This window comes from Jatropha curcas, chromosome 7, assembly GCF_041381405.1.
Source record: "Jatropha curcas cultivar XTBG-Jc1 chromosome 7, XTBG_Jcur_1.0, whole genome shotgun sequence".
In the NCBI taxonomy this organism is placed as follows: domain Eukaryota; kingdom Viridiplantae; phylum Streptophyta; class Magnoliopsida; order Malpighiales; family Euphorbiaceae; genus Jatropha; species Jatropha curcas.
The window spans coordinates 21,883,106-21,907,700 of NC_143157.1; the positions used below are offsets into that span (position 1 = coordinate 21,883,106).

Here is a 24,595-nt window from a genome sequence, read left to right on the forward strand (position 1 = left end):
TTTGTATGCTATTTATACTATTTGATAGAGTAATATTTATATTAATATTTAGAATTGAAGAAAAGTAAATTATTAAATATTATTAATAATTATTAAAATAATTAATATTGCTCAATAGAGATAAATAATGTCTTTAAACGGGGAGAAAATCAAGTTATTAGAAATTCTTATTATTTATCTTTTAGGTAGATGGAGTAATTAAAAGAATGAGCAAATGGATTTTTTGATTCAAAATTTATGTTAAAATCAGATTTAAATTTGAATTTTAAATAAATTAAATTGTAAAGAAATTTAAAGAATAAAATTGATCATTATTGATAACACATATTATCATCACAATCACAAATATATATATATATATATATATATATATATATATATATATATATATAAAGTAAAACACACCCAAGAAAATAATTAGAAGAAGGGGAAAAAAATAAAGAAGGAAAGAAAGAAAGAGATGGCGTGTAATAACAATGTCTGTATGAAGGTGATAATTTAATATTTGTACTGTGCTGACAGAGGAGATATGAAACAGCTTTATCGATTCATGGTGAAAATCTCATAACCCTCTTCGCTATTTCTCTTTCTCTTTTCTCTTCTTCTTATTAATTTTTTTTCCTTCTCTCTATCTCTCTCATGGAAACTACTTTCTGTTCCCTCCCTTTCATTTTCTTCACTGACAGAGAATACCTGCACACTCTCTCACGCACGCACGCATACTCTAATCAGAGCCCCAGACCCACACCCTATTGATAGAGAGAGAGAGAGAGAGAGAGACAGTGCAGAGAAAACACAGAGATTTTCCCCAAGCCAACACAGATCATACCTTCTCATTATCATTTCTTGCCTTTTTACCCCTGCCGCTCGATTCATCAAATCCCCATGAAACAAACCCCTTATAACTCTCTCCTCCTCCTTTTCTATCTACCCTAGCCAACCAAACTAGATAACGAAGTGATAATAACATTAGCAGGCTTCTCTTCATCTTCTGTAATAAACTCTTCTTTTCTTTCTTTAAACTCCTAGCTTTTACACATTTTCTCAAGTTGGTTTTGATGGGTTTTTGATTTTTTATAGGATTTCTAGTTTTTCTTAAGTTTTTAGAGCTTCAATATACAGGCTTCTCTTCTGGGTTTTCTTCTTTTTTTATGGAGAACTACCGCCATTTTGACAATGGTGATACCCATTTACCTCCTGGCTTTAGGTTCCACCCTACTGATGAGGAACTTATCACCTACTATCTTCTCAAAAAGGTTCTTGATAGTAATTTCACTGGCAGGGCCATTGCTGAGGTGGATCTTAACAAGTGCGAGCCATGGGAGCTGCCTGGTAACTAATTTAACTAACTCAAAGATAGCTAGTCCATTGCCACTCGCTTAGAATCATTCATTAATATTAAAGTTTGAAAATTTTCCTTTATTAGTTTACCTGATTTGTTGTCTTCTTTTGATGCTCATTAGAATAAGAATCAGTATCTATTAGAAGTCAAAGTTTGAAACTTTTTTTTTTGTTAATTTTATTATATTCTAATCTTCTATATTTATTTTGTAGATAAAGCGAAAATGGGAGAGAAAGAGTGGTACTTCTTTAGCTTACGAGATAGGAAATACCCAACTGGGTTAAGAACTAATAGAGCAACTGAAGCTGGTTATTGGAAAGCTACAGGGAAAGATAGAGAGATTTATAGCTCAAAGACTTGTGCTCTTGTGGGTATGAAGAAGACTTTGGTATTTTACAGAGGTAGAGCTCCTAAGGGAGAAAAAAGCAACTGGGTTATGCATGAATATCGTCTTGAAGGCAAATTTGCCTACCATTTTCTCTCCCGCAGCTCAAAGGTAGTGATTAATTACTTTCTGTTCTTTATTAAGCTGGAAAAGTCATTGCTAACTATATGGATTACTTAAACATTTAACCATATAAACGTATATGTTATGATTAGGGTTGTTTCAGTGAAGCAGAGAAAAAGTTTGATTTTAGTATGAAATGATGATTATGATGATGTGTTTAATACGGTGTTTTTCTTGTACCCTTTCTTCTTGCATTTTATAGCTAAAAAAAAAATTCTAACTAGGTTAGATTTTCTTGGCAGTTATGGTTACAGTTTTAGCCCCAATTAATAACGATCCGTACTCTTCTGTTCTCATTTATAAGCCTGAAAAAGCATCCCCATTATTTTCTGTTATTGCTCTTTTATTAATCACTTTGGATAAATTTACTGAAAGCAATTTCTTTATCATCAGGATTTGTTTTTACCCCAGCATTTCAGCATCTTTCTTCTTCCTTTCTTGAGAGAAAATATAGATTGTGAATTAGATTTTTGAGATAGACCCTAGATTGCTCTAGTGTAATCTTTATTTTAGGCACACATCCGAAATTTTAGGGTAAATGATTAGGTTATCCTTGTATCGATAATTTCATTTAATAATTATATTATTTGATAAACATGTACTCGACTATTAAATTATAATAATTGAAATTTAATGTAATGCAATGTAATTATTTACGTTATATTGAAATACATTATTTGCATTAAAATGGATAGATGGTGACAATGTTGTCTGTAATTGATGCAAGTAGTAGATTATATTAACATTTGCTGACTTTCTTCCTTGGGTTGATTACTTGCGCCAGGATGAGTGGGTTATCTCCCGAGTCTTCCAGAAAAGCGGCGGGGCCACCAGTAATAGCAGCAGTAGCAGCGCCACAAAGAAAACCCGTTTCAGCAATACTATCAACCTCTACCCAGAAGCCAACTCTCCCTCGTCGGTGTCTCTCCCGCCGCTTCTTGATCCTGCTGCGACGGCAACTACCATTACTACCGCCGCGTCAACCACTACTCTCAATGACCGTGACAGCTGCTCCTATGACAGCCATGCTCAACCTGAGCACGTGTCCTGTTTCTCCACCATTGCAGCCGCTGCTTCCGCCGCTGCTAACCAGAACACCACTTTTGATTTCACTCCGCCACCTCTCCTCCCTATGACAGCGGATCCATTTGGTCGGTTCCCAAGAAACATGGGTGTCTCAGCTTTCCCTAGCTTGAGGTCTCTGCAAGAGAATCTTCAGTTACCTTTCTTTTTCTCTTCTCCATCCCCTGTTGTGGCTGCTGCGCCATTTAATGGAGGTGGTACCACTACTGGCATGAATTGGATGGCAGCAGGTTCGGAGGAGGGTGGCGCTGCCAACGTTGGTGCTGCTAATGGTGGTTCTAGTGGTGGTGGAAGGGTGGCGATGGGTCCCACCGAGCTTGACTGCATGTGGACCTACTAATCAGTCTTTTAATTAAAATTATTAATGTATTTACTTTGTTAATTAGTTGTGTTTTGTTATTATCTTGTGTAATGTCTCTTTTAAGACTATTTAATCAGTTTTTATGTGATGTTTTAAATATTAGATTTCGGGTTATGATTAGGGCTACTGGTGTATTTGTAGGTTTTAAAAGATTTTCAGGTTAATTATGATATGGTGATTCTGCTTATTTGCTTATCTGTAGAAAGTAACTTGTAAAATCTTATGTTGTCATCTATGGAATTAATTAGTGATTAGGTACAAATTGCAGCTTTTTAATTTTTTTTCAGTTGAATAACAACTAATTGAACCTTATTTTTGAGAGCAATAATGTATTTCATTTTACATAAATTGTCATTGATTAATGAATTTAGGTTATATTTAAGACCTCATTTTATTTTTAAATACTTGTTATATTTATGAATTTTATAAATAATAAAAGTTTTTTCATTTTTACTTTAAGTATATTATCAACAGGATTAATAAATTAAAATAGATAAATTGATATATAATTTATAATTTCCAACACAGTATGATGATTTTTTTTCTCATTTCAAAAATCAGCAAACTCTATCGGTAGCTAACAGGAAAGTTCTATATCTTTGAGTATTTATAATTTCTTGATGTTATTATTAATGAATTAAATTTTTTTAAAAAAAGTATAGTATTTATGTTGCTATTACGATATGGAAGATTGTGGTATTAAAACGCATATTATTTCAAATTAGGTGAAAGTCTGCAGATATATCTAACATAGTATTTATGTTTCTATTATTTCTTAGTTTATATAGTTTATAATTTAGAAATTATATATGCTACAAATTTTACTGATTGGTACAGTCAAATGTCTCATTGTGATGCAAATAATGTCATTGAATCAATAATAATATTATCAAGGATTATATATATCCCAAAATTATCATAAATTTTTGAGAAATATAATTCATTAACAATAAAATCAAGTATTACAAATATTCAATTAGACCAGACATAGAACTTATTATCACAATTAATAGAAAGTTTGTTGATCCTTCAACAACAAAAGAATTATCTATATTATTTTGAATAATAAAACTAAAACTAAAAGAAACAATATTGAATTTTTTTCGCTTGAAAATAACCTTAACCGACATAAATCTTCATAGCAGCAACTGGTCATTTAATTAATTTGGACGACAGAATAACTTGTCTGTATCTTCTATGCTTGGATTCTTTTTCGAAAATTTGTAGCGTATAATTATACACGAATGAATTCAGGCCATTATGCGTTAATAGCATAAATGGAGGAACATACTGCACTGTTAAGCTTCATTAATCGAAGATACACATCAGTAAAACAAGATTTAAATTCTCTAACCAAATAAAATCAAATATCATACCTTTTAAGAATAAATCTTCACAAAAGAAGAAACTAAACTCTCACGAAAGAAGGGACAAAAGAACTCCAAATATGGAGACAAAGCAACAATAACAAAAAAACAAAGAAAAACAGATTAAAAGAAAATAGATCTGAGTTTATAAAAAACGAATAAAAGATTATCATAAATTTTATACTACTATTTCTTCTTTTTTGGTATAAAAGGGAATCAAGAAAACACTAAGAAGATTTTTTTTTTTTTTTTTTTTTAAAAAAAGGGGTCTACTAGGTGTGTTAGTCACTGCTTTCATCGGCTCAAGCTAGCGATCAGGTGTTGACGTTCTAATTTAAGACAACCTCATAGGACACACCAGCAGGGAGACGCTGTCTCCTTCCTGCAAGATAGTAGCATTACGATTCTCAACTCATGACAAGAGAGCCCAGCCCTAAGGCAGTCTACAAAGCGAGCCGTGGCTCTTTGACATGAGAGTCAATATTTAAACATCATGTGTAACGGGATGCTAGCCCACGAAGTGGGCAGTGGCTCTTAGGCAAGAGAATCAATATTTAGACACTATGCGTAACGGATACTATCATGGAGGATCGAATCTAGATCAAGCAAGCGGATGATCTAACGTCTTTACACGACTTGAGCGGTCACTAAAAAGATTAATGCATAAGTAAAACAAGAAGAATCATGAACAAACAATGAAAGAATACCATGACATGGATCTTCGAGAATATGGATACCCGAAGAAAAAAACAGAAATATTGACATTCAATCTGCACAAAAATTATCATAAATTTTCTACTAATTTATAAGTATTCTATAGCCTAATTGATCCAGATATGTCATATGGATTCTATATATAGCTAATGAATGAGAGTTGTGATTAAGATGTGGATGGAACCGGAGTGACAGTAGACTTGTTGTGGACTTGATTAATGGTCTTGATATGCCTTTGAACTCAAGTCTCCTCTTCGAATATGTTAAGTCTCTCAGATTAGTTAAGGAGCTCTTTTGTATTTTTTTTTTTTTTTTTTTTTTAAACCAGGAGATATAATCTCTCTCTCGTTGCCGGCTATAAATATTTTTTATCCTTTTAATAAAATGTATTTTTCGGAAATTGAATTTGTATATCACTTTTATGAAAATTAAAACCTCCTATCACTTAAATCAATACCTTCTTGGTATGTATGAAAAGCTAATTTTAGTGCTACTTGTTTATTGAATCTTGTTAACTTTCTTCTTTCAACTCGTATTCTAGATGCTCATGTGTGAATCATGAATGAGTAAAATGTTATTTCTCTTTTCATCTCAAAAATCAAATAATAATAAAATGGAGAGTAAATCCACTTATTAATAGAATTAATTTTAAAGTTTTTATTTTTTTTTATTTTTAACTCATGATTAGTTCCATAAAAGGGTAGTTTTTCTTTTTACATCAATTTCCACTTTACATCAACTAAAGTTTTGTTCGGTAACAACTTCTTAAAAAAAACTTTTAGCAGTTTGACAGACTATTTTTTATAATATTTAAATTAGATTTTAGAGATTAAAGTATGATTTTATAAAAAGTTAATCATGTAACATATAACTTTTAATGTTTTATGAAAAATTATTAAAACAGCAAAACGCTATTAAAATAACTAACAGCTAGAAAAATAATTAATTTTACCGAGAAAATCCTAAATCTATAATATTTTTGCTTTAATACATAGTTTGGAAAATAATTGTGCCTTTAATTAATTATACGAAGACGAAACTTAATGAAGTTGTAATAATTGTACTATTGCATTCATCAGACAATTCACTTATATAGTTCTCTGATATTTTCTTACAATGAACAGAAGAAAAAGTGCATTAAATAGGTTGTTGTTGAAATAAGTGGGTGAACCTGCAAATTGTACACTTTCCCAAACCCAATTTTTAATTTTTTAGACTCGCAAAAATTTATAATTATACACTTTTATATTCAATAATTCATCAATTACTACTAAGAAAATATTAATTCTAATGCTACCACCAAGCGCATTATCAAAATTTATTATTTATGTAATTTTCTGGTATTTAATAATAAACTCTTAAACTGTAAAATTTTTATAAATCAAAATAGTTTTATAATCTTATAACTAAAATTTTTAATATTACAATTAACCATTAGAAAATGAGTTTCTGGAAAATTATTTTTCAAAGAAATATTCTTTGCAAAAAGCTTTTTTTTTTTTTTAAATAAAGGAAAATTTTTTGAAAAGAAAAATGATATTGAGAAGGGGGAGGGTCTGGGTCTAGAGTGATGGGACATGGAGAGTACTGATGTCTGATGATATAGCATCTGCCTGCTTGTGGAAGGAACAAATTTAATGCTCTGTCTGTTTGTTAGCACTCCACCTGTAGGTTCACAATTTTATTGAAATCGGGCTACAATTTTTGTCCAAACCTCGTTTTAATGTCTTAGATCGGGGAAATTAACACTTGATCTATGGTTCGAGCCAACGGGACAATGACTAACAAGTATAATAATCTTTTTTTATTAAAAAAATAAAAAATAAATATCATTTTAATAACTCAATTAACATTTTAATTTTGGCCTATTAATAATTCTTATTAAGGTGCAAAAAGCAATTTTTTCCGACCAATTGAAGTCTGTTGCTAAAGTTAGTATGATTTTTAAGGTGATATTCTGATAAAATTCTTTTACTAATAAAAAAATATATTCAATAGTAAAGGTTAGAGATTTCACGTATTTAATTTTACAAGTGAATTTTGCATGAAAATGCAATTTATTTTCGTAAATTCAACCACATGTCAATAATTATATTTATAATTTAGGTCTTTGTATGAATTTATAATATATAATTTTCTTTAGAAAATGTTTGTATAGACCGAGTCTATAGTCCTACCTATGGACTAAACTGAGTAAAACATTTTTAAAAATTGTTCGAAATTTATCTTTTTTTCCATTGTATGATAAAAAATACATTCGTCTCAATAAAAATTTATATTTTCATTGATTGAATTCATAAGTAAAGCTACAGACCCAATCGAAACAAGTTAATCGGGACAGTAGAAAAATTGTGAGAAGGAAAGTAATTTGCATTTCAACATCTTTGAAGAAAAGTAGTTGTTTCCTTTTTTTTTTTTGGAAAATTTTCCTTTTCTTTTTTCTTCTTTGCATACATAGAAAGCATATGGATATTTTACCATCTAGAGAAAAATCCATTTTGCTAATGTACAAAAAACTAATCGATTAAACCTTGTTTCATAGGTTTCAGAATTTTTACCTAAAGAGTATAGAAATAATTAAGTTAGAAACAAGACTTACACATCCATTGCTTTATATATTCACCAAATGCCAAACACATAAACGTACATATATGCAGAGTCAAAATTGTTGGCCCACCCCAAGCAGAAACCTCCCACATCCTCTGCAAAATAAATAATTTTCAGTGACTTCACTCATTATATTTAAATTTTTTGTTCTTTTGTTTTAATTATCTATATTTTTTTTTATTTTTGTAATTTTAATTTTAACTAGCTTCGGCCTTTTTTTTTTTTCATGTGTTTCTAGACTTCGTTCGGAAATGATATTCAGGTAAAACTTTTTCAACCGTGACGACTCCAGATTTTAAACTCCTTAATTAGCTTCAGTTTAAGTCCTTTCTTTTACATGTTAAAATAATTTTAATTTTAAAATTCTTTTTTTTTTAATTTTATTGGTTCTAATTACAATATCATGTCCTATAAAATAAGCTTGCCGTCTATTGAATTTAATATAAACAATTTGAGTTAATCTCAATCTTGAATCTTGTCAGCTTCGAGCTTGGCTTATTAAGGTAATGCTCAAGCTCAATTTCAACCAGGCTTCAAAAATCAAGTTGAAGCTTGTATATTTTCAATTTATAATTAATTTTTTAACTTATTTATATATTTTTAAATTCAAATTTGAACTTGATTCATCCATTAAACAAATTCAATAAACTAGCTTAAATTTTAACTGCTAAGTTTATTATTTTTTTCGTTTTAAAATATAAGTCGTTTTTAAATGATTATTTTATTTTAAAATATAAGTGAATATTTTCAAAAATAATAAATAATGTTTTTTCAATATTACCCTTACTTATATTAGATATAATAACTACTTTCATAATAGTTTGAAATAAAGGGTAATTTGATCTAAATACGTTTAGTTTTAATATAATTTAAGAAAATTTATTGTTTACTTAATTTATTTACAGCAATCTTAAATAATTTATATTTTGAAATAAAAGGATTATTATTATGATTATTATTATTATTATTATTATTTAAAAGTTGAGGAAAAAAGATGGATGGTGATGATTGAGTGTGGTCAGCATCTTTAGTATATTAAGGTTGGAATTGGACACGTGACGTGTAGTACAATTGGCAATGCAATTAGTGCGTTAACATTTTGGGGTCTGTGAGGGAGAAGCAGAGAGGAGGCATTGTCCCATCTTTTGTGCATGGAAATGGCATGGCACGCGCTGTACCTCATTGGTGCTAAGTTTTGGATTTATAATCCATTGGGTGCCTTTTCCTACTTTTTTCTCTTTATGATGTGAAGGAAAAATAAATAAATAAATAAATAAATATTTTTGGCTTTGAAATGAATTATAAGGTTAAAAGACAAACCATCCTGACCACTAAAATCCCAAAATATGACCAAAAGCTGGGCTTTGGAGGATATGTGATATGAGGAGAAAGGGGATTTTTAATTTGTTTCTGTGTTTGCAGTTGCAGGAATTCTGATGTGTGACTTTTTGCTAGCCATTGATTGAACACATGGCTTTGCTTTGGGCCAAGAATTATGGGCCTCCAATGGTTTACAAGATTGAGTTTTATCGTTGCAATTATATTTAAATTTTATTTTTATTTTTTCGTTTCAATTGGATTTATTTGATAAAACAAAAAAAAAAACAAGTAACAGACAGTGAACTTTAATTTGTTCAAACTTAGTCGGCAAATGATCATAAAAGTTTGAATTCAATTTAAGATTGCATTTTGAAGCTTGAACTCAATTGGTTTGAAAAATATTAAACTCGAACTTCGCTTATAATATTGATTTATGTTAGCTTGAGTTTGAACTCAATTTTAAGTTCGAAAACCTAATACCTAAACCATCTTTAAATGGATTTAGATGGATAAAATACTCACAAAAACCCACGCTATTTATATGTACGGTTAGGGGTGAGCAAAAATACCGATCGAATTGAACCGAAAGTCGAACCGACTCATTTCAGTTTGATTTGATCTGATACTCAAGAAAGGTTCGGCTGATTGGTTCGTTCGGTTTGAACTGAATTTGTTGCTCAGTATAATTCGATTACATAAATATTTGGCGGTTGGACTTAAAATCGAATCGAAATAGTAAAAATCGACAAAAATAGACTGAACCAATCGGTTTGATTCTTTGGTTCGGTTCATATACAAATTTCTAATCAATTCAGTTTATTGTAAAGAAAGTTCAATTTATATTTTGTGGCTTCAGTTGAGTTCAAGTTTGCTCAGCCCTACGTACAATCTCACCAAATTTACTATCTATAAAATATAATTAGTGAAAATAATAAAAAATTTAAATAAACTTTAAGCTTATAAATATCAAAATTATAAGCAAATGAGTTGAGTTAGGTAGAGTTACTTTTAGTGTGTAGCGAATATCTGCAGTGTTAAACTCACATTCGATCTAAAACCGCTGTTTTATCTCAAATTCATTTAATTAATACCTGCGACAACCCGCCATGCTTCAACACCCATATCCGGTTATTTTGCTTTAATGGATATGGATTCATGATTTTATCCTTTTCCAGAACTGCACCGAACATTAACCCGTTTGACACCTCGGGTCGTTGCCCGACACGATGCCAGGGAAACCTTGCCACGCGCCAGTTAAACTTCATGCTCTTTCTATTTCTCACTTCACTACATGTACAATACCAACTTTTAGTGCAAGTAAGCAAAGCCAAGCTATGGACGAAGAATTCTCACTGGAGGATCCTACTCCTTTACTTGAATCCGCCTCTGATTTCGCTTATTTTCCCGGTACCCATTTCAATATTTTCCTTTTTATTACTATTTTTTTAAAAAAAATATTTTCCTTCTCTGGGCAATTTACAGTACTTCAATTGATACTGTGTGTTCAATTCATCGATTTTCAGGTGTTCAAAATGATGCCGTTGTTAAGGACTTTCTTGATCGTTTTCCCCTTCCTCTCATTATCAGGTAATCTTCCTTTTGATGCTTGATATATATATTCAATATGTAATTTTTTATACATAATTGTAATGGGTGGATTTACCTGATTATGTGGTTTGTTATGCATCTTAAGCTTTACTTGGCTTGTTAATTACCCAATTTGGTATGTGGTTTTGCTATTAATTCTTCAATTTGCATTTGCAGTTCTTTACAAACAAAAACAGATGTGCCTGGTTTGGAGAAGACTCTGGTTGCTTGTCTAGAAAGAATATTTAAGACAAAGTATGGTGCATCTCTGATTCCGCAGTATATGGTTTGTCTACTGCTGCTACTTGTTTTGAGTAAAGTTGTATGTTTGTGTTTATGTGCGTGTGTTGAAGATTGAGGAAGAGTTTATTGAGGTTTGGTTTGTTTCATTTATCAAGTATTCTTATGCTTTGCTCTCATTTTCGGGTTTTCTTCAGTCCTTCGTGCAGCTTGGTTTGAAGGCAGATTCACAATTAGTAAGATGTTTAGCTTGCAAAACGGTATGTGTATATAATGCCTTATGCATCTTTTTTAATTGATTTTGTTTTATTTTAAATGTCGCTGCATGCATTGAGTTTTCTGTGTTGAACAGTTGTGGGACTCGTTATCTATATTATAACCTATGTAGTGTGCCAGAAAGAATGGATGGCATCTGATGAATATTATGCTGAGATAAAAAATGACTTTCTTATGTTAAAATACTTTGCATGTGTTGGCAGATATTGGCCAAGTATTATTGATCATAATGACCAATAATCAAGAGTCTGTATGGATGTCCTTATTGTTAATAATCTGCATGAATGACCCATTAGTTAAAAGATTCAGGAAGGTGGAAATTTTCAATCTTGGTGAAGATATTCCTAATATGTAACTGATTCTGATAGGTACTTGTATTGGTCTATTGAGCTACCTGGAAAGTAATTGATGATGGGACCAGCTCCAGTTAGATGCTGTTTTGGTTGGAAGAGAAGACGTTTTTTATGATCTAGAATCAATTTTAGTTTGAAAGGATTTTCAGAAATGAAAGTTGATATACATCATGGATTTTTGGAATAACATAACTGGGCCAGACTCCAGATGTCTGAGTGTGCTGTTGAAAAAAAGGGACCAGTTGCTCCTGTCTTATAGTAGCTCATACATTGTGGGAGAGAAGAAAAACACTAGAGAGATTATCTTTTAGCTTTCTCAAATTCTAAAGATATAGAGATAATGCCAATTTCAACAAGTGAATGAAAATTGGAAATTGGAAATTTCAGGATCCTTTTCAATGAATCAAATGCCTGTTTGCTGTCTAGTTAAGCTGTGAAGAAATTCACTAGTCTTTGGGGGTCTGAGGGTTGTTGGATGAAAATGCTGTTCACATTTGGAGGTAGCACTTGCAAGGACACGATTAAATGATGGTGGCTAAAGACCTGATGACCAATCTTGTATATCTAATGTTGTAAAAAACTTACTTAATGTGTTTAGTGGTTTGCATATTTTAGTACATTAGAATTTGGTGCCATGGATCTTAGTTGAATTGCTAAATATATATGTATGATTGAATGCCTTTTCAAATAATAATAATGCATTTAGACAAATATTATTTTACTCCATTCTCAACTTGGCACAGGTTGCCTGTCTTCTGGAGAATGTTAATGATAAAACCATCTCGCCTGCACGGCTAATCATTGACAGTGACATATATCCTCTTCTACTTGATTGTCTCATCAACGGGTAAGCATTTTGCAGCTCCCCTGTGGGATTTTCAGTTGTTTATGTTAAATATTTAAGAAAAAGGAAATGGAGTGCAATAAGGAATCTGCACTGTAGTTCGGAGTAAAATTTAGTCATACCATTATGGCCACAATACTCTTATTTATCTTGAGATATTCTTCCTGAGGGGGGGAATTTGCTGTCTATCCAGTGTCTTGATTGATAAATTGCCTTGTAACTTGTCATTTGGGGTCTAGTCTCTACTGTTAGATTCTCCCTTTATAGATTCTTGGGGTTATCAGCAAACCGCTGCCTCGGAATTCTTATGTGGTATCCCTGTGATTTATTACAATGTATTGTTAAATTTAATAAATTTGGCTCTATGGCGATTCTTGAATTCTGATTCCCTTGCCTTTCTGCCATAGTGCATACTTGCATGTCGAATTGGTTGATCTTACCATCACATGGTTCTTTCATGGAGTGTGAATCAGTGTGATGAAGGCAATGCAAATTTCATGAGCTTTAGGAGAAGCATTTGGGTTTTCTAGACTCTCATAGTATTTTCACTCCCTATCAATCTGGATTAATAGTACCTCCGTGGGCCAGTTTTCTATAACTAAGCAGTAAGGAGATAGTTAGGAATATGATTTTGAAAATGTCATCTGAATTTGAACGTAACAGGTTCATACTGCCATTGCACCTGCTTTCAACAGGTTAATAAGAGTTTTAGACCATTTGTCAATATCTTAGAAAACCTATGGGGGTTAATTTGTGGTGGTGCTTTGGCAGTTGTTTTGGGACATTTTTTCCTTTAACCTTCAATATTATATATGCTGTTAGCTGTAGGAGAGACATGCAGACATTAATGTTTACTATTTAATATTTGTTTGCTTCATGTGGATGCATGTCTTCCTCCTGTAGTAATGAACAAGTGGCAACTGCATCAACAGAAGCAATAACAAAGTTAGCCGGCTTTCCAAAAGGCATGGTAAGACTGATCATTGCTGGTCCATTTTGTGAGATTTATTGTTGTTTCTGGCTCCACTGATTGAGCTATTACTTCTATTTACTGGATAAAGTTTTGCAAAATTTGTATAGGAGGTAATCTTCCCAGCAAATAATGATGACATTACACACCTACGAAATTTATCAGCTCGATGTTCATCACTGGTATGGTAGTTGATTCTTCAGTAATTTCTGAAAATTGCAGTTCTCTCTTCATGGACATAGCTAATATATGATTTCTTTTGTTGATTCGATTTTCTCCCTCCGTTTTACAAACGTAGAACCTATACTGATTTTATCATGCACAGGCTTCAAAGTAAAAAACATTATGTTTTGCCTCCCTAAAAATGTAAAAGATTTTATCTGGCCACCCTAAATTGATTTTCTAGTTCTGCCCCTGATCATGCATCATATGTGTAAATTGAATTGTTTTAGTTGATCATTTATATGACCCATTCTAATCATCCTCAGGGACGTGTTCGAGTGTTATCTTTGGTAGTGAAGTTATTCTCTGTTTCTCCTGATGTGGCATCAGTAGTTTACAAGTCAAATCTTCTCGGTTTGTTGGAGGCAGAAGTCAGCAATACAGATGATACCCTAGTTACTTTAAGTATTTTGGAGCTCTTTTATGAGGTTTGCCGTTGCTTCTTCCTTCTTTCTCATACACTCTCCTTCCTTCTTTTCCTTTCAGTTGTGTTTGAACTAGGTGGGGATTGATATTTGAATAGCATTCAAGGGTTCATAAATAGTAGGTAGGTGGTATAAGATTAAGCAAGCATGGACGCTGCTTGATAATTTGGTTTTCCATTAATATTTATCAGCTTTCTTGCCTCCTTTTTCATTGCTTTTATTTTTATGAACAGTTTATCATTAATTTATATGCATGTTGTTCTTTTGTTATATGTGATGAACAAAAGTTAGCAGTAGTCCAGCATGGTGTAGAATTCTTGTCAAGGACTACTATTATCCAACTTCTTTCTTCTATGATCAGGTAGTTATTTAGTGATAATTTCATTCAGATATATTTTGATCACTGCATGCTTTAAAAGTTTTCCTTCCTCCTGTTTTCTTTCTGTGTTCCTTCCTCTTTTGAAGCAACACAATGACAGATGTAATATTAAGATCAAGGGCGATGATGATCAGTGGAAGGCTCCTAGCCAAGGAAAACACATATGTATTCATTGATGAATCTTGTAAGCCTTGCTCTTAGGTTTTGGAGTCTTTGCTTTCTAGATGCTGAACTTGTTTGAAGAAATTGCATTTCTAGTCATTCAGAGTGCTTTACTTCATTTTGTTTCAGAACAAAATATTTTAGTCCAGAATGGATGGTGGTTTCATTCTTGTTTCATCTTTATTTTGATTGAAGACATTATTCTTCATTGCATCTATGCCTGCACATGTGAGATGAAGAGATCCTTAAGTTACTGATAGGACTCTCCAAATATGCAGAATTGTGCAATTTACATTTTACTTGTAAACTGTATATCTGTTTGATTGAAGATTGATCATAAGTGATTTTGTAACAATACTGATAATACTTAATAATTCAGGTGCTAAAACTGTTATGTCAGCCATTGATGGAAGGCTTAGTTTTGAGAGCCAAGATTTGAATGAATGTGAATGTGCACTTGAAGCATTGGGCCAAATTGGATTGTGTAAGTATATCAGTGAATGCTGTGGGCTAATGAAATTGTTGGCATAAGATGAAACTACTACTCTTCAGTGGTTTGCTTTTTCTTTTTTACCTTTTTCCCTTCTCAATGCTTTTTGGTTTTAAGTTTTTGTATTGGATCAATATGATCTTGGCGAAGTTTTAGCCATGAACCATTAATAGAGTAGGTATCTTTCTTGGTACGAGTCTATGGTAGGTGGATTGCAGAACAAACACTTAGTTGTCTGAACCTCCTATTGGTAGTTTGTTGGATACTTTTGACACATATGGCAATGTGACAATAATATGGAAATTTTATTATCTTTTTATTACTTGTTTGAACTGCCATAACTACGGAATTTCCTTTTTTTTTTTTTTAATACATAGGTTGCAACTATAGAAACATCCTGCATGGACACCTTATGAAGACTTTCTCTTCTATGCTAGCAATATAAGGAAACAAATATGATTTTTCCTAGTATTTTGTTTAACTTTTAATTCACTTCTGTTGTTGCTTAATTATTTTAGTGTCATCTCTGATAATGCTAAATTTTCATTACATCATTTTCATATGTTTCAGCGGTCCCAGGAGCAACATTGCTGCTCTCGATGTCGCCTTCTCCAGCAAGACATGTTATCGATGCTGCTTTTGATAGACAAGCACGTGGCAAACAGTTGGTTGGTGTCTTCGATCCATCAACTTTGTCCATCACTTAGTTTCTTAGTTTTTTGTTGCTTATAAATTTATGGATGTAAATGAGGGAAGCTTTTAGTTAAATGGTTTTTAACACAAAAGAGGCCAATACAGATTGATTCTGTCCTAATAATTAGGAATATAAGTGTGGCGTTCTAGTCAAACACTTTGTGCATATTCAATTTGCTTTTCCTCCTCATTTCCTTCCTTTTTTTTTTTTTTGGTTTCCCAGCAGCAAGGGTGAGGGTGGGTCTTGAAAGAGAGAGTATTACACATGATTTATGGTTTCATTTACATATTCTCAGACCTTAATGTGATTTGTTTGGAGAACTCCGTTTTATGATTTTGCTACTGCTTTGCCAGAGTAATTTCTTTCTGCCAGAAGTTGGTATTAAGTTTTGTTGTTTCTCCTGTGGAAAAATTTTAGAATATTAACTAAAGAATCTCTAGATATGCCAAATGGTACTTCTTCAATAAGCTTCAGCTTCCATAAAATAGATGAATGTGTATGCGTATATGTGCATTTTAATGCATACTAAAACTTTATTTGTGAGGGGATCCATCATTTTATGATTGAAGCTATCACTTCACATGACCAACTTCTGTTGCTGCTATTACCCACTCATGTAATTTCACATGAGGGTGGGTTTTCTGTTGTTTTTATTAACTACCACTGAAAAAGCACATTAAAATTTTAACTAACTACTGTTAATTGTTGATCTCTGCTGTTTCTATCTGTCATAAGTATGCATTGAACTTCATTCTGCTACCTTATATTCTGAACTAGGTTGGTAGGTTGACGAGGAATTCCACATTTTCTGAGAATACCGACTTGAGTAATCTCTAATTTTAATGTATATTGCTAGCAGGGATTTAAGCATTCTTAAGTTATAGCTCAAGGAAGAAAGCTTAAATCACCCCTTAAGAATCAAAATGTATATCATTCACTCCTTGTATTATTTTTTCTGATAGCACATTCCTCTACTGTGTTGAAAAAGGTTGATTCTGGTTCAGTGCACATTTGATATGTGCCCAAGAGCATTGAAGCATGTTGCATCTTTGAAATGACAAAAATATGATATTGAATCTGCATTTTACGTTCTCTTTTATGCATCTGAGATGGTTTCTAATGGCAACCGCAGGCTGCATTGCATTCTCTTGGAAACATCTCAGGTGAATCTCAGTCCGAGAGCAACAAAGTACTTAATGCTGATGCGGAAGAAAATCTTCGGCGCTTGATATATGAAACGGCATCCAAGACTTCAAAGCTTACACCATCAGTGAGCTTCTGCTTTCCTTTATACATTTTTATATTTTTCTCATAATTTTAAATTTATGCTCCTGTAACTCAAATGAAGTAAAGGAATAAACAGGTTGTCATAATCTTAGTTTTGTTGGTCTTTAGGATTTCCATTACTTTGGGTATGGCAACACTTGTGTTTTTCTTTCATTATGCTATACTCTTCAAATTGTTTGCAAGTATAACTAAATTGGAGCAATTGCAGGGTCTTTTCCTATCAGTCCTTCAACAGGATTCAGAAATTCGTTTGGCGGTGAGAATTTTTTCTGTGATTTTTAAGTTAAAGTTTTACTTTTTCCACGAACATGAAATATAGATCTGCCTTAAATTATTTTGAACTTCCTGTTTCAAGGTATCTTTGGATGTATTGTAACTAAAGCTCACTATTATGTAAAGTTGTGTGGGATAAATAAACTACACCAATGGTAAATAAACTTTGCACTTAGTTTTATTAAGGTCATATAACTCCAATTTGTTATTTTCAGTTACAAAACTTTTATTTTTGTCTTAATGTGATGTCATCCTCAGCACTTAGGCAACTGGAGTGGTAACATCGCTCTAAACATATATTTTGTAAAAGAGATTATGATCATGAACAATATAAGAGAGAGAGGAAGAAGAATTTACAAAATACAAATGGTAGAGTGGAAATTTTTGTGGAAAACGCTTTTTTCCAACTTTTTTCATTTAGGTGGCATCATTTGGTAACTAGATCAATAAACAAGTCTCAAATTAGTCTATTAGGATGAAGATATTATGTTTTTTTAACTGAAATATTTTATTTTTAATACCATGTTAGTATTTCCAGTCATTAGATTCTAGCGGGTGGCCTCCCGTTGATATTAAAATTCAAATTTAGGTACTAAAAAAAATGACAAAGTGAAGTTATGTGAGCTTAATGAAACTAAGTGCAAAGTTCGGTGACTAATAGTGTAATTCATCAAACCATATGTTTATATTCTTTCTATCTTTTTCCGTTTTGCTTTGCTTAGTATAGGCATAGTTCAATGTCAAACAATAACGATTTGGACAAAAGGTTTTTTCATTCAGCAGTGCGATTGACCCTCAGCCAAAAGCTTCATAGATTTTCATTTTTGTTCAATTTCTGCCAAGAAGGTTTTGGCATTAAGAGAGGTTTAGAAGAATTTATAGCAGCCCTTGATATTATGCTCACAAATTGACTAGACTTCCTATCATTTCTGGCCAGAAGTTATATTATATTCCCTGATCTTTCTCGTTCTTCTCCTCTCTCTCTCTCTCTCTCTCTCTCTCTCTAGAACCAAATGAACCCAAAGGCACCTGCTACTCTCATGCTGCTCCTATAATTGGGACTTCCATAAAATTTAATTTGTAAGAAGAAAACTACTGAGCAATTTCCTGATAATCTGGAAGCAACATGAATTATTTCAGTTACTTTATGTTGAAGATCAATGGGAGTATATCATGGTGGTTGCTATTTCCTTTTACAAATCAACATTTGTTGAATAATATCTTGATTATTTCGTTCTTTTCTGCTATTATGTCTTGCACAAAATAAACAAAATAATAAGGAATAAATGTTTGACATGATGACTCTTATTTGAGTCGGAAGAGATTGTACCTCATTTGAATCTAACTTGCAGTTTTTTACCTAGATTCAATTATTGATGGACTTTAATGTGGCATTCTTGTGCAAATATTTCAGGCTTACAGGATGATTACTGGGTTGGTGGCTAGGCCATGGTGCCTGATGGAGATTTGCTCAAAACAGGAGATTGTAAATATTATAACTGATCCAATCACTGAAACCACCAAAATAGGTCCATTTTCTCCTCTCTCTCTCTCTCTCTCTCTCTCATGTTTTTCTCTTTTGTTATTATGATGTGCATGATTACTCGGGACAATTCTGGTTGCAATTGTTTTGCCCTTTCATGTGGACGCTAAGACGCTATTGCTTCATTGATAACCACATATTTTAGTAGCTTACCTGAAACAATAATTTAAGTTGCATGCTTTTAAGAGTAGGTAAATAACTGAAACCAAAATTTTTATTCTGCAACATGCATGATATGATTTTGCTGGTTCCTCAATGTTTGAAAAGGATAGGTCTACTTCATGGGAAACAGGTGGTGGCTGTTTTTATTTTTTTTATATATATATGGCTTAAAGGCCAATTTTGCTTTCTATGTTTTTGAAAAGTTCCAATTGGATCCAGAAGATTCCGTTTGGACCATTTTCACGCCTGAGTTTTTTAGTTTGAGCCCAAGTAATTCCAGTTTTTATTCAAGAGCAATGCATTTTAATAATAAAAAGTTTATTTAATAATACTGAAATAAAATAAAAAAGAGCTCAAAAAAAGAAAAATTTATGAATCCACAAAATCGATGTCAACTTGGACGCCCCATCATCAACCTCAACAACAGGAGGCAGCACTGTCTGATCAGCAAATAGAACCCATCCATTAACTCAATTCGTTGACCTTTCCACAATAACACCCTCAAGCTCTGCCTTTGATTAATTTACAACACCCTATTCTCAAATCTCTATTTCACCTCAAGGACAAAAACCTCGAACGTGCATCCTTCTGTGTCTGGAGTATTTACTTGCATTGTCGACGAACTGCTGCTAGTTTATTTCAACAACCTCTAAGTTGGACTGGTGGTATATCTCAACCATCACCACAAAGCACATCTGTTTCTTTATAGTTCAATTTCATTTCAATTGTCACCGTTGTGTTCCTCTCCTCATTTGGTCTCTTTATTCTCGCTCTCAGAAGAGTTGACAAATGTTGGAAAATTTCAGGCATGGAAGCTAGATATAATTGTTGCAAGGCGATCCAGAAGGCATTCATGTCCGCTAGTAAACTCAGCAGCAATCCGTCTCTCGTTGGAATTGCTACCAAGGTGAGAATTATAATCAAACACATAGCTGTTTAGTGTGTGCACCCCATGTTGAAGCAGGATGCGACTTGGCATGCAGGAAGTTGAGCTATATCATTCTATTCAATCTCAGATTATTTTACATAGCATACCGAGATTTGCATTTACATTGTGTTTTTTTTTTTTTTTTTTCTCATGGTTCTCCATTTTTTTTTTCTAATACAGTTGCAGGAAGCTGTTAGTAGAGGCCCATATCTCACCGGCAAGCATCGAGAAGCACAACCTGCAGTAATGACAGCTGAGAGATTCTAATTTCCTTAAAAGAGGATATTTAAGCAGACAACATATATACTGCTTAGACAAAATTTCCCAGCCAATATTGTGATATAACTTGTTTCATGTGGTTACTCTTAACACTTGGTTCACTGGAAAATGGAAATTATAGGGCCTTAGCATACAATTTGGAAAGCATTTTTGGATCTCCTTGTGCATTAACTTGGAAATATTGTCTCATGCGTCAACTGGAACACAAAATTACATGTATATGGATAATATTGCGGTGGTCGGAAATAGTAGGGGTCTTCTTTATTTAGTGTAAACTGCAAAATTGAACCAGATCAAATAAAAGTAGGCAGTTTACTTAAGTTTTGATTACTAAGAAAAAACAGTTTGGTTTGAAAAAATTTGGCTTACAGTTTCACTTCAGTTTTTGATTTAGTTTTTAAATTAAAAAAATAGAAAAAGAAAAGAAAAACCAAAAATATATGTTTAATTTTTAAATTAATATATGTTACTTGGAGTTTGGATTATATTTCCATTATTTGATTTGAAATTTGAAATTAATATGTTGTGTGTAATAAACCACTTTAAAAATCACATCAAACTATAAAACATTGATTGAATTTGTTTTTTTGAGAATGATAATAAAAAAAATAAATTAAATGAAAAAATAAAATAAAAAGAAAATGACAAAAGGGGCCATCCTATTCTATCCACTTCGACAGTCCGTTGAAACTGAAGCTACCTCCGCAGATAAGCAAAAAGCTTCCAACACAAAATACCTTCACTTGCTACACCTACAATTTCTACCGGAGAGGGAGAAGATACAGAAATGGCAGCTGCGGTTCTATCTTCTTGCTTCGCTCTTCCTGCAAAGCTCCAGAACCTTTCGCTCAATACTACTTGCTCTACTGCTTCTTCCTCTTCCCCAACTTTCAGGTCTCTCAGTTTCTCCTCCGCCCTCTCCCACAATTTCTTCAACAAAGGTATAGAATCGTTCATACCTTTTTTTTTTTTTACAGTTTTTCTGTTTTGTTTTCGAGAAAATCAGAAAGAATATTTTAATCCATTCGTTTCGTATTCTTGATTTTTGAAAATGTGGAAGAAATCGCTTCAATCAAGCTATTTGGTTAACTGGGTTTGAGTATTTTTTTCTAGAATTTCTTTGTAATCAAATTAATCTGGTCGGATTTTATACGATTCTATATGTAATTGAGTGCTTGTCCTGGATTTTACTTTTTGTTGGTTTAGGGTGTTTGTCAATGAGCATTGTTAGAAGACCAACTGGGTACTCAATTGTATGCGAGGCGGCTCCAAAGAAAAAGGCTGATTCTGCAGATAAGAGAGCTCGCCAAGCTGAGAAAAGGCGGGTTTACAATAAAGCACGAAAATCTGAAATTAGAACCCGTATGAAAAAGGTTTGGACCTTCTCGATTTTATTTCAGTATATGTGTAATTTGAATTCCTGGGTTTGTTGTTTGTTTTAGAAAATACTTGTTCTGATTTTGAGAAATTTGCTAGAATTGCCATTTTCAGTTCCTTTAAATTGTTTGATAAGCAAAATTAATATAATGGCTGGAATTGAAGGACTAGAAACTTGGTTATGATTGGATTCTGTAGCTTTATTTATAGGTAGGAGACTGATTTGCTCATAGATTATGGGAATTAAGGTGGGCAGGAACTTGGACTTAATAACATACATGGAACATTCTGAGAAAAAACATTCAATTAAAATAAATAAATAAATTGTCATAAATTTAGTTGTTGGCTGTTTCAGAATTGGAGAATTGATGCAATCTGAGTCACGGTGAGAATGTTATGTTACGTTATAATTGTCCATGATACAAAAGAGGAATCTCACACCTTTAAACTCGTATCTCTTGAGGAACATCTAACATTAGGGTATATGGTATATTAAATTGCTCTGTGGTAACAGTTACTGTCACAACAACTTGAAATTAGTGCCCTGAGAAACAGTCAAAGTCTTACAAATGTTATCTTGAAATAAAGGACTAGATCTTGGATTGTGAATTTTGGGCCACAAATTCTCTCTTATTACCAAGTATTGTGACCATATGTAATACTGTAGTTAGTTAGCTAGTGAGTTTGACATTATGCATGTGTCCCTTTTCTGCAGCATATACAAAATATCAATCTCACTTGGAATTATAGGTTTTCAAAAGATAAATTATCAATGAAACATATTGAATTTTCATGCAATTGAAATATGATTGTGTTTATGGAGAGTTTGACTTTGGTTTTTTATACCTTAAAACTGCAAACCGATTGCTTTCAGTCTCTCAGTTTTGTCATTCACCAGGATAGTATATGTTGGCATGCCCTTTTTTTGCTAAATGATCGATGTGTTGTCAAAAAATGAAGCAAAAAATTCAACTGGACAATAATAAGTTGCTATGTTTATGCTAAAAAATTATCTGTGAGTTTTGTGGATCCTGTACTTCATGTACTAAGGTTATAATGTGATATACTATAAATTTAGAAGCAGAGTTTGATCTCAGATGAGCTAGTAATTCCTTTGTTGTTTGCTAAGATAGGCCATTAGATATGGGCCTGCTTAGTTTTCTTCCAGTCACCGTCCCCACTTTTAGTTGCAGAGGCCTTGTCTTGATTGGCCTTCAAGGAATAGGGTTATGCATGACGTGTAGAACTTAGAGTCTTTTATTTGTTTATTAATTTTGGTTCATTAGATGAGATATAGAATGAGAGGTAACTTCTCCATTCCCAGGCTGCAAACAACCTCTCTCATGTCCCCAACCCAATGAGTTTGAGCTGTTTTATAGTATTTGAGTTGGTAAGAAAGCCAGCAATTGAAAAATGAGCCTCTATCAAACCTCTTGTTTCTTCATTCCCTCCTTTTGGCTGGGTGAATTGATAATTTGTGTATTGCCTTATTATTATTATCATTATTATTATTTTGTCAATAAATTTGTTTATACATTATCTGCTATCTAGTGCAGGTTATGGAAGCATTAGATGACCTGAAAAAGAAACCGGATGCACAAGCAGAGGAAGTCCTCCCCATTGAGAAACTAATTGCAGAAGCCTACTCGGTCATTGATAAGGCAGTAAAAGTAGGAACATTGCACAGAAATACTGGAGCACGTAGAAAGTCAAGACTTGCTAGGCGAAAGAAGGATGTGGAGATTCACCATGGTTGGTACACCCCTGCTCCTGTAACAGCCAGTTAGGACCTTTGTTTGCTTGAACTATAAGAGGATGGGAAATGGATTTTTGTGTTATACATGCAGAATATTGCGACTATTTCTCTGTTACATATGTATAATTCCCGTTGTTGCATTTCATAGACCAGTTATTAGTACTGTATATGCTATTTGTAACCTGTTTTATTTGTTGAACGTTTTTCTCATTTGAGATGTAGAACAGCAAGTTTGAATGACCTATGGATTCTATCATTTGGCAAGAAATACTGCGAAGAGTACTAAACTCCTTTGTGAGTTATACAATAAAAATGAAATTTTCATGATATCCAGATGAAGTTATCAAGACTGAGGTATGCCTTGCACTCTGGCATGGGGAAATTTAGGGCTAATATTTACTTAAAATAATACTCCTTCCATTCTTTTTAGGTAGGAAAATTTCCATTTTGAGTGTTCTTTTTATATATAGAATTTTATCTAATTTGATAATTTTGAAAATCATGCCAACGTAAAAAGTCTTATCTTACCTTGTCTTAGTCTTTTGTCAATCTTTAGCTTGGGAGATTTTCAAAATAGTGATAGACAAAGGTATAAATAAGTATTTGATATGAAGAAATTTTAGAGAATGAGTTGTTTTTTTTACATTAATTTCCGTTGAAAAATAAAATGCGTTTATATAGACGATTTGAGTGCTCATTAAATAGAGTTTGAAAAGAAACCAAATTAAAGAAATATGTACGGATTTCATCCGAATATTTGAAGAAAGTTTGAATGTTAAATGATTATAATTTTTCATATTTTCTCCCAAACAAGAAAGGGAAAAAAAATTTGCCTTTACTTTTTGCAACGTCTATATTCCCAAATGATTACAATTCAGAGCATAAATTTCTCTTTTTACAATCGTGTATATTCCCTTCATTTCAATAAAATATCTAAAATCTTAATCAATAAAGCATCTTCATTTCAATAAAATATTTAAAATCTTAATCAATAAAGCATTTAAAATCTTATTTAAGATTAAAATCGTAAATTTCAGCATAAATTG

General features: G+C 32.5%; 3 protein-coding genes across 4 annotated transcripts; all 3 read left to right on the forward strand.

Annotated features, from left to right (window-relative positions):
- The first annotated feature begins 577 nt into the window (after positions 1–577).
- CUC1 (NAC (No Apical Meristem) domain transcriptional regulator superfamily protein) lies at positions 578–3,489 on the forward strand. The gene is made up of 3 exons (XM_089723924.1): positions 578–1,332; positions 1,555–1,838; positions 2,635–3,489. Exons 1-3 carry the CDS (start codon positions 1,152–1,154, stop codon positions 3,271–3,273), a joined length of 1,104 nt encoding a protein of 367 aa, XP_089580050.1. The 5' UTR covers positions 578–1,151; the 3' UTR covers positions 3,274–3,489.
- Positions 3,490–10,442: 6,953 nt separating this feature from the next.
- LOC105637463 (ARM repeat superfamily protein) lies at positions 10,443–20,563 on the forward strand. 2 transcript variants are annotated; one of them, XM_089723846.1, is made up of 17 exons: positions 10,443–10,709; positions 10,826–10,889; positions 11,067–11,175; positions 11,327–11,389; positions 12,502–12,605; positions 13,506–13,572; positions 13,683–13,754; positions 14,061–14,222; positions 14,507–14,580; positions 14,685–14,782; positions 15,140–15,244; positions 15,821–15,918; positions 17,077–17,214; positions 17,440–17,487; positions 18,919–19,033; positions 19,987–20,116; positions 20,318–20,521. In XM_089723846.1, exons 1-17 carry the CDS (start codon positions 10,529–10,531, stop codon positions 20,382–20,384), a joined length of 1,695 nt encoding a protein of 564 aa, XP_089579972.1. In that variant the 5' UTR covers positions 10,443–10,528; the 3' UTR covers positions 20,385–20,521. The 2 variants fall into 2 exon arrangements, with proteins under 2 accessions (XP_089579972.1, XP_089579971.1); XM_089723845.1 differs by having other exon boundaries at positions 10,451–10,709; positions 20,016–20,116; positions 20,318–20,563.
- A 518-nt stretch (positions 20,564–21,081) lies between these two features.
- On the forward strand, positions 21,082–23,817 carry PRPS20 (chloroplast 30S ribosomal protein S20). Its single transcript, XM_012220944.4, has 3 exons — positions 21,082–21,357; positions 21,623–21,789; positions 23,350–23,817. The coding sequence occupies exons 1-3, from the start codon at positions 21,204–21,206 to the stop codon at positions 23,578–23,580; spliced, it is 552 nt and encodes a 183-aa protein (XP_012076334.1). The 5' UTR covers positions 21,082–21,203; the 3' UTR covers positions 23,581–23,817.
- The last annotated feature ends 778 nt before the right edge of the window (positions 23,818–24,595 follow it).

Coding starts and splice junctions, on each gene's coding strand:
- PRPS20 (XM_012220944.4), top strand. CDS start 21,204: ATGGCAGCTGCGGTTCTATCTTCTTGCTTCGCTCTTCCTGCAAAGCTC. Junction 21,358..21,622: donor CCACAATTTCTTCAACAAAG/GTATAGAATCGT, acceptor TTGTTGGTTTAG/GGTGTTTGTCAATGAGCATT. Junction 21,790..23,349: donor TTAGAACCCGTATGAAAAAG/GTTTGGACCTTC, acceptor TATCTAGTGCAG/GTTATGGAAGCATTAGATGA.
- LOC105637463 (XM_089723846.1), top strand. CDS start 10,529: ATGCCAGGGAAACCTTGCCACGCGCCAGTTAAACTTCATGCTCTTTCT. Junction 12,606..13,505: donor CTTGATTGTCTCATCAACGG/GTAAGCATTTTG, acceptor TTCCTCCTGTAG/TAATGAACAAGTGGCAACTG. Junction 15,919..17,076: donor AAGCACGTGGCAAACAGTTG/GTTGGTGTCTTC, acceptor TGGCAACCGCAG/GCTGCATTGCATTCTCTTGG.
- CUC1 (XM_089723924.1), top strand. CDS start 1,152: ATGGAGAACTACCGCCATTTTGACAATGGTGATACCCATTTACCTCCT. Junction 1,333..1,554: donor CGAGCCATGGGAGCTGCCTG/GTAACTAATTTA, acceptor TTTATTTTGTAG/ATAAAGCGAAAATGGGAGAG. Junction 1,839..2,634: donor TTCTCTCCCGCAGCTCAAAG/GTAGTGATTAAT, acceptor TACTTGCGCCAG/GATGAGTGGGTTATCTCCCG.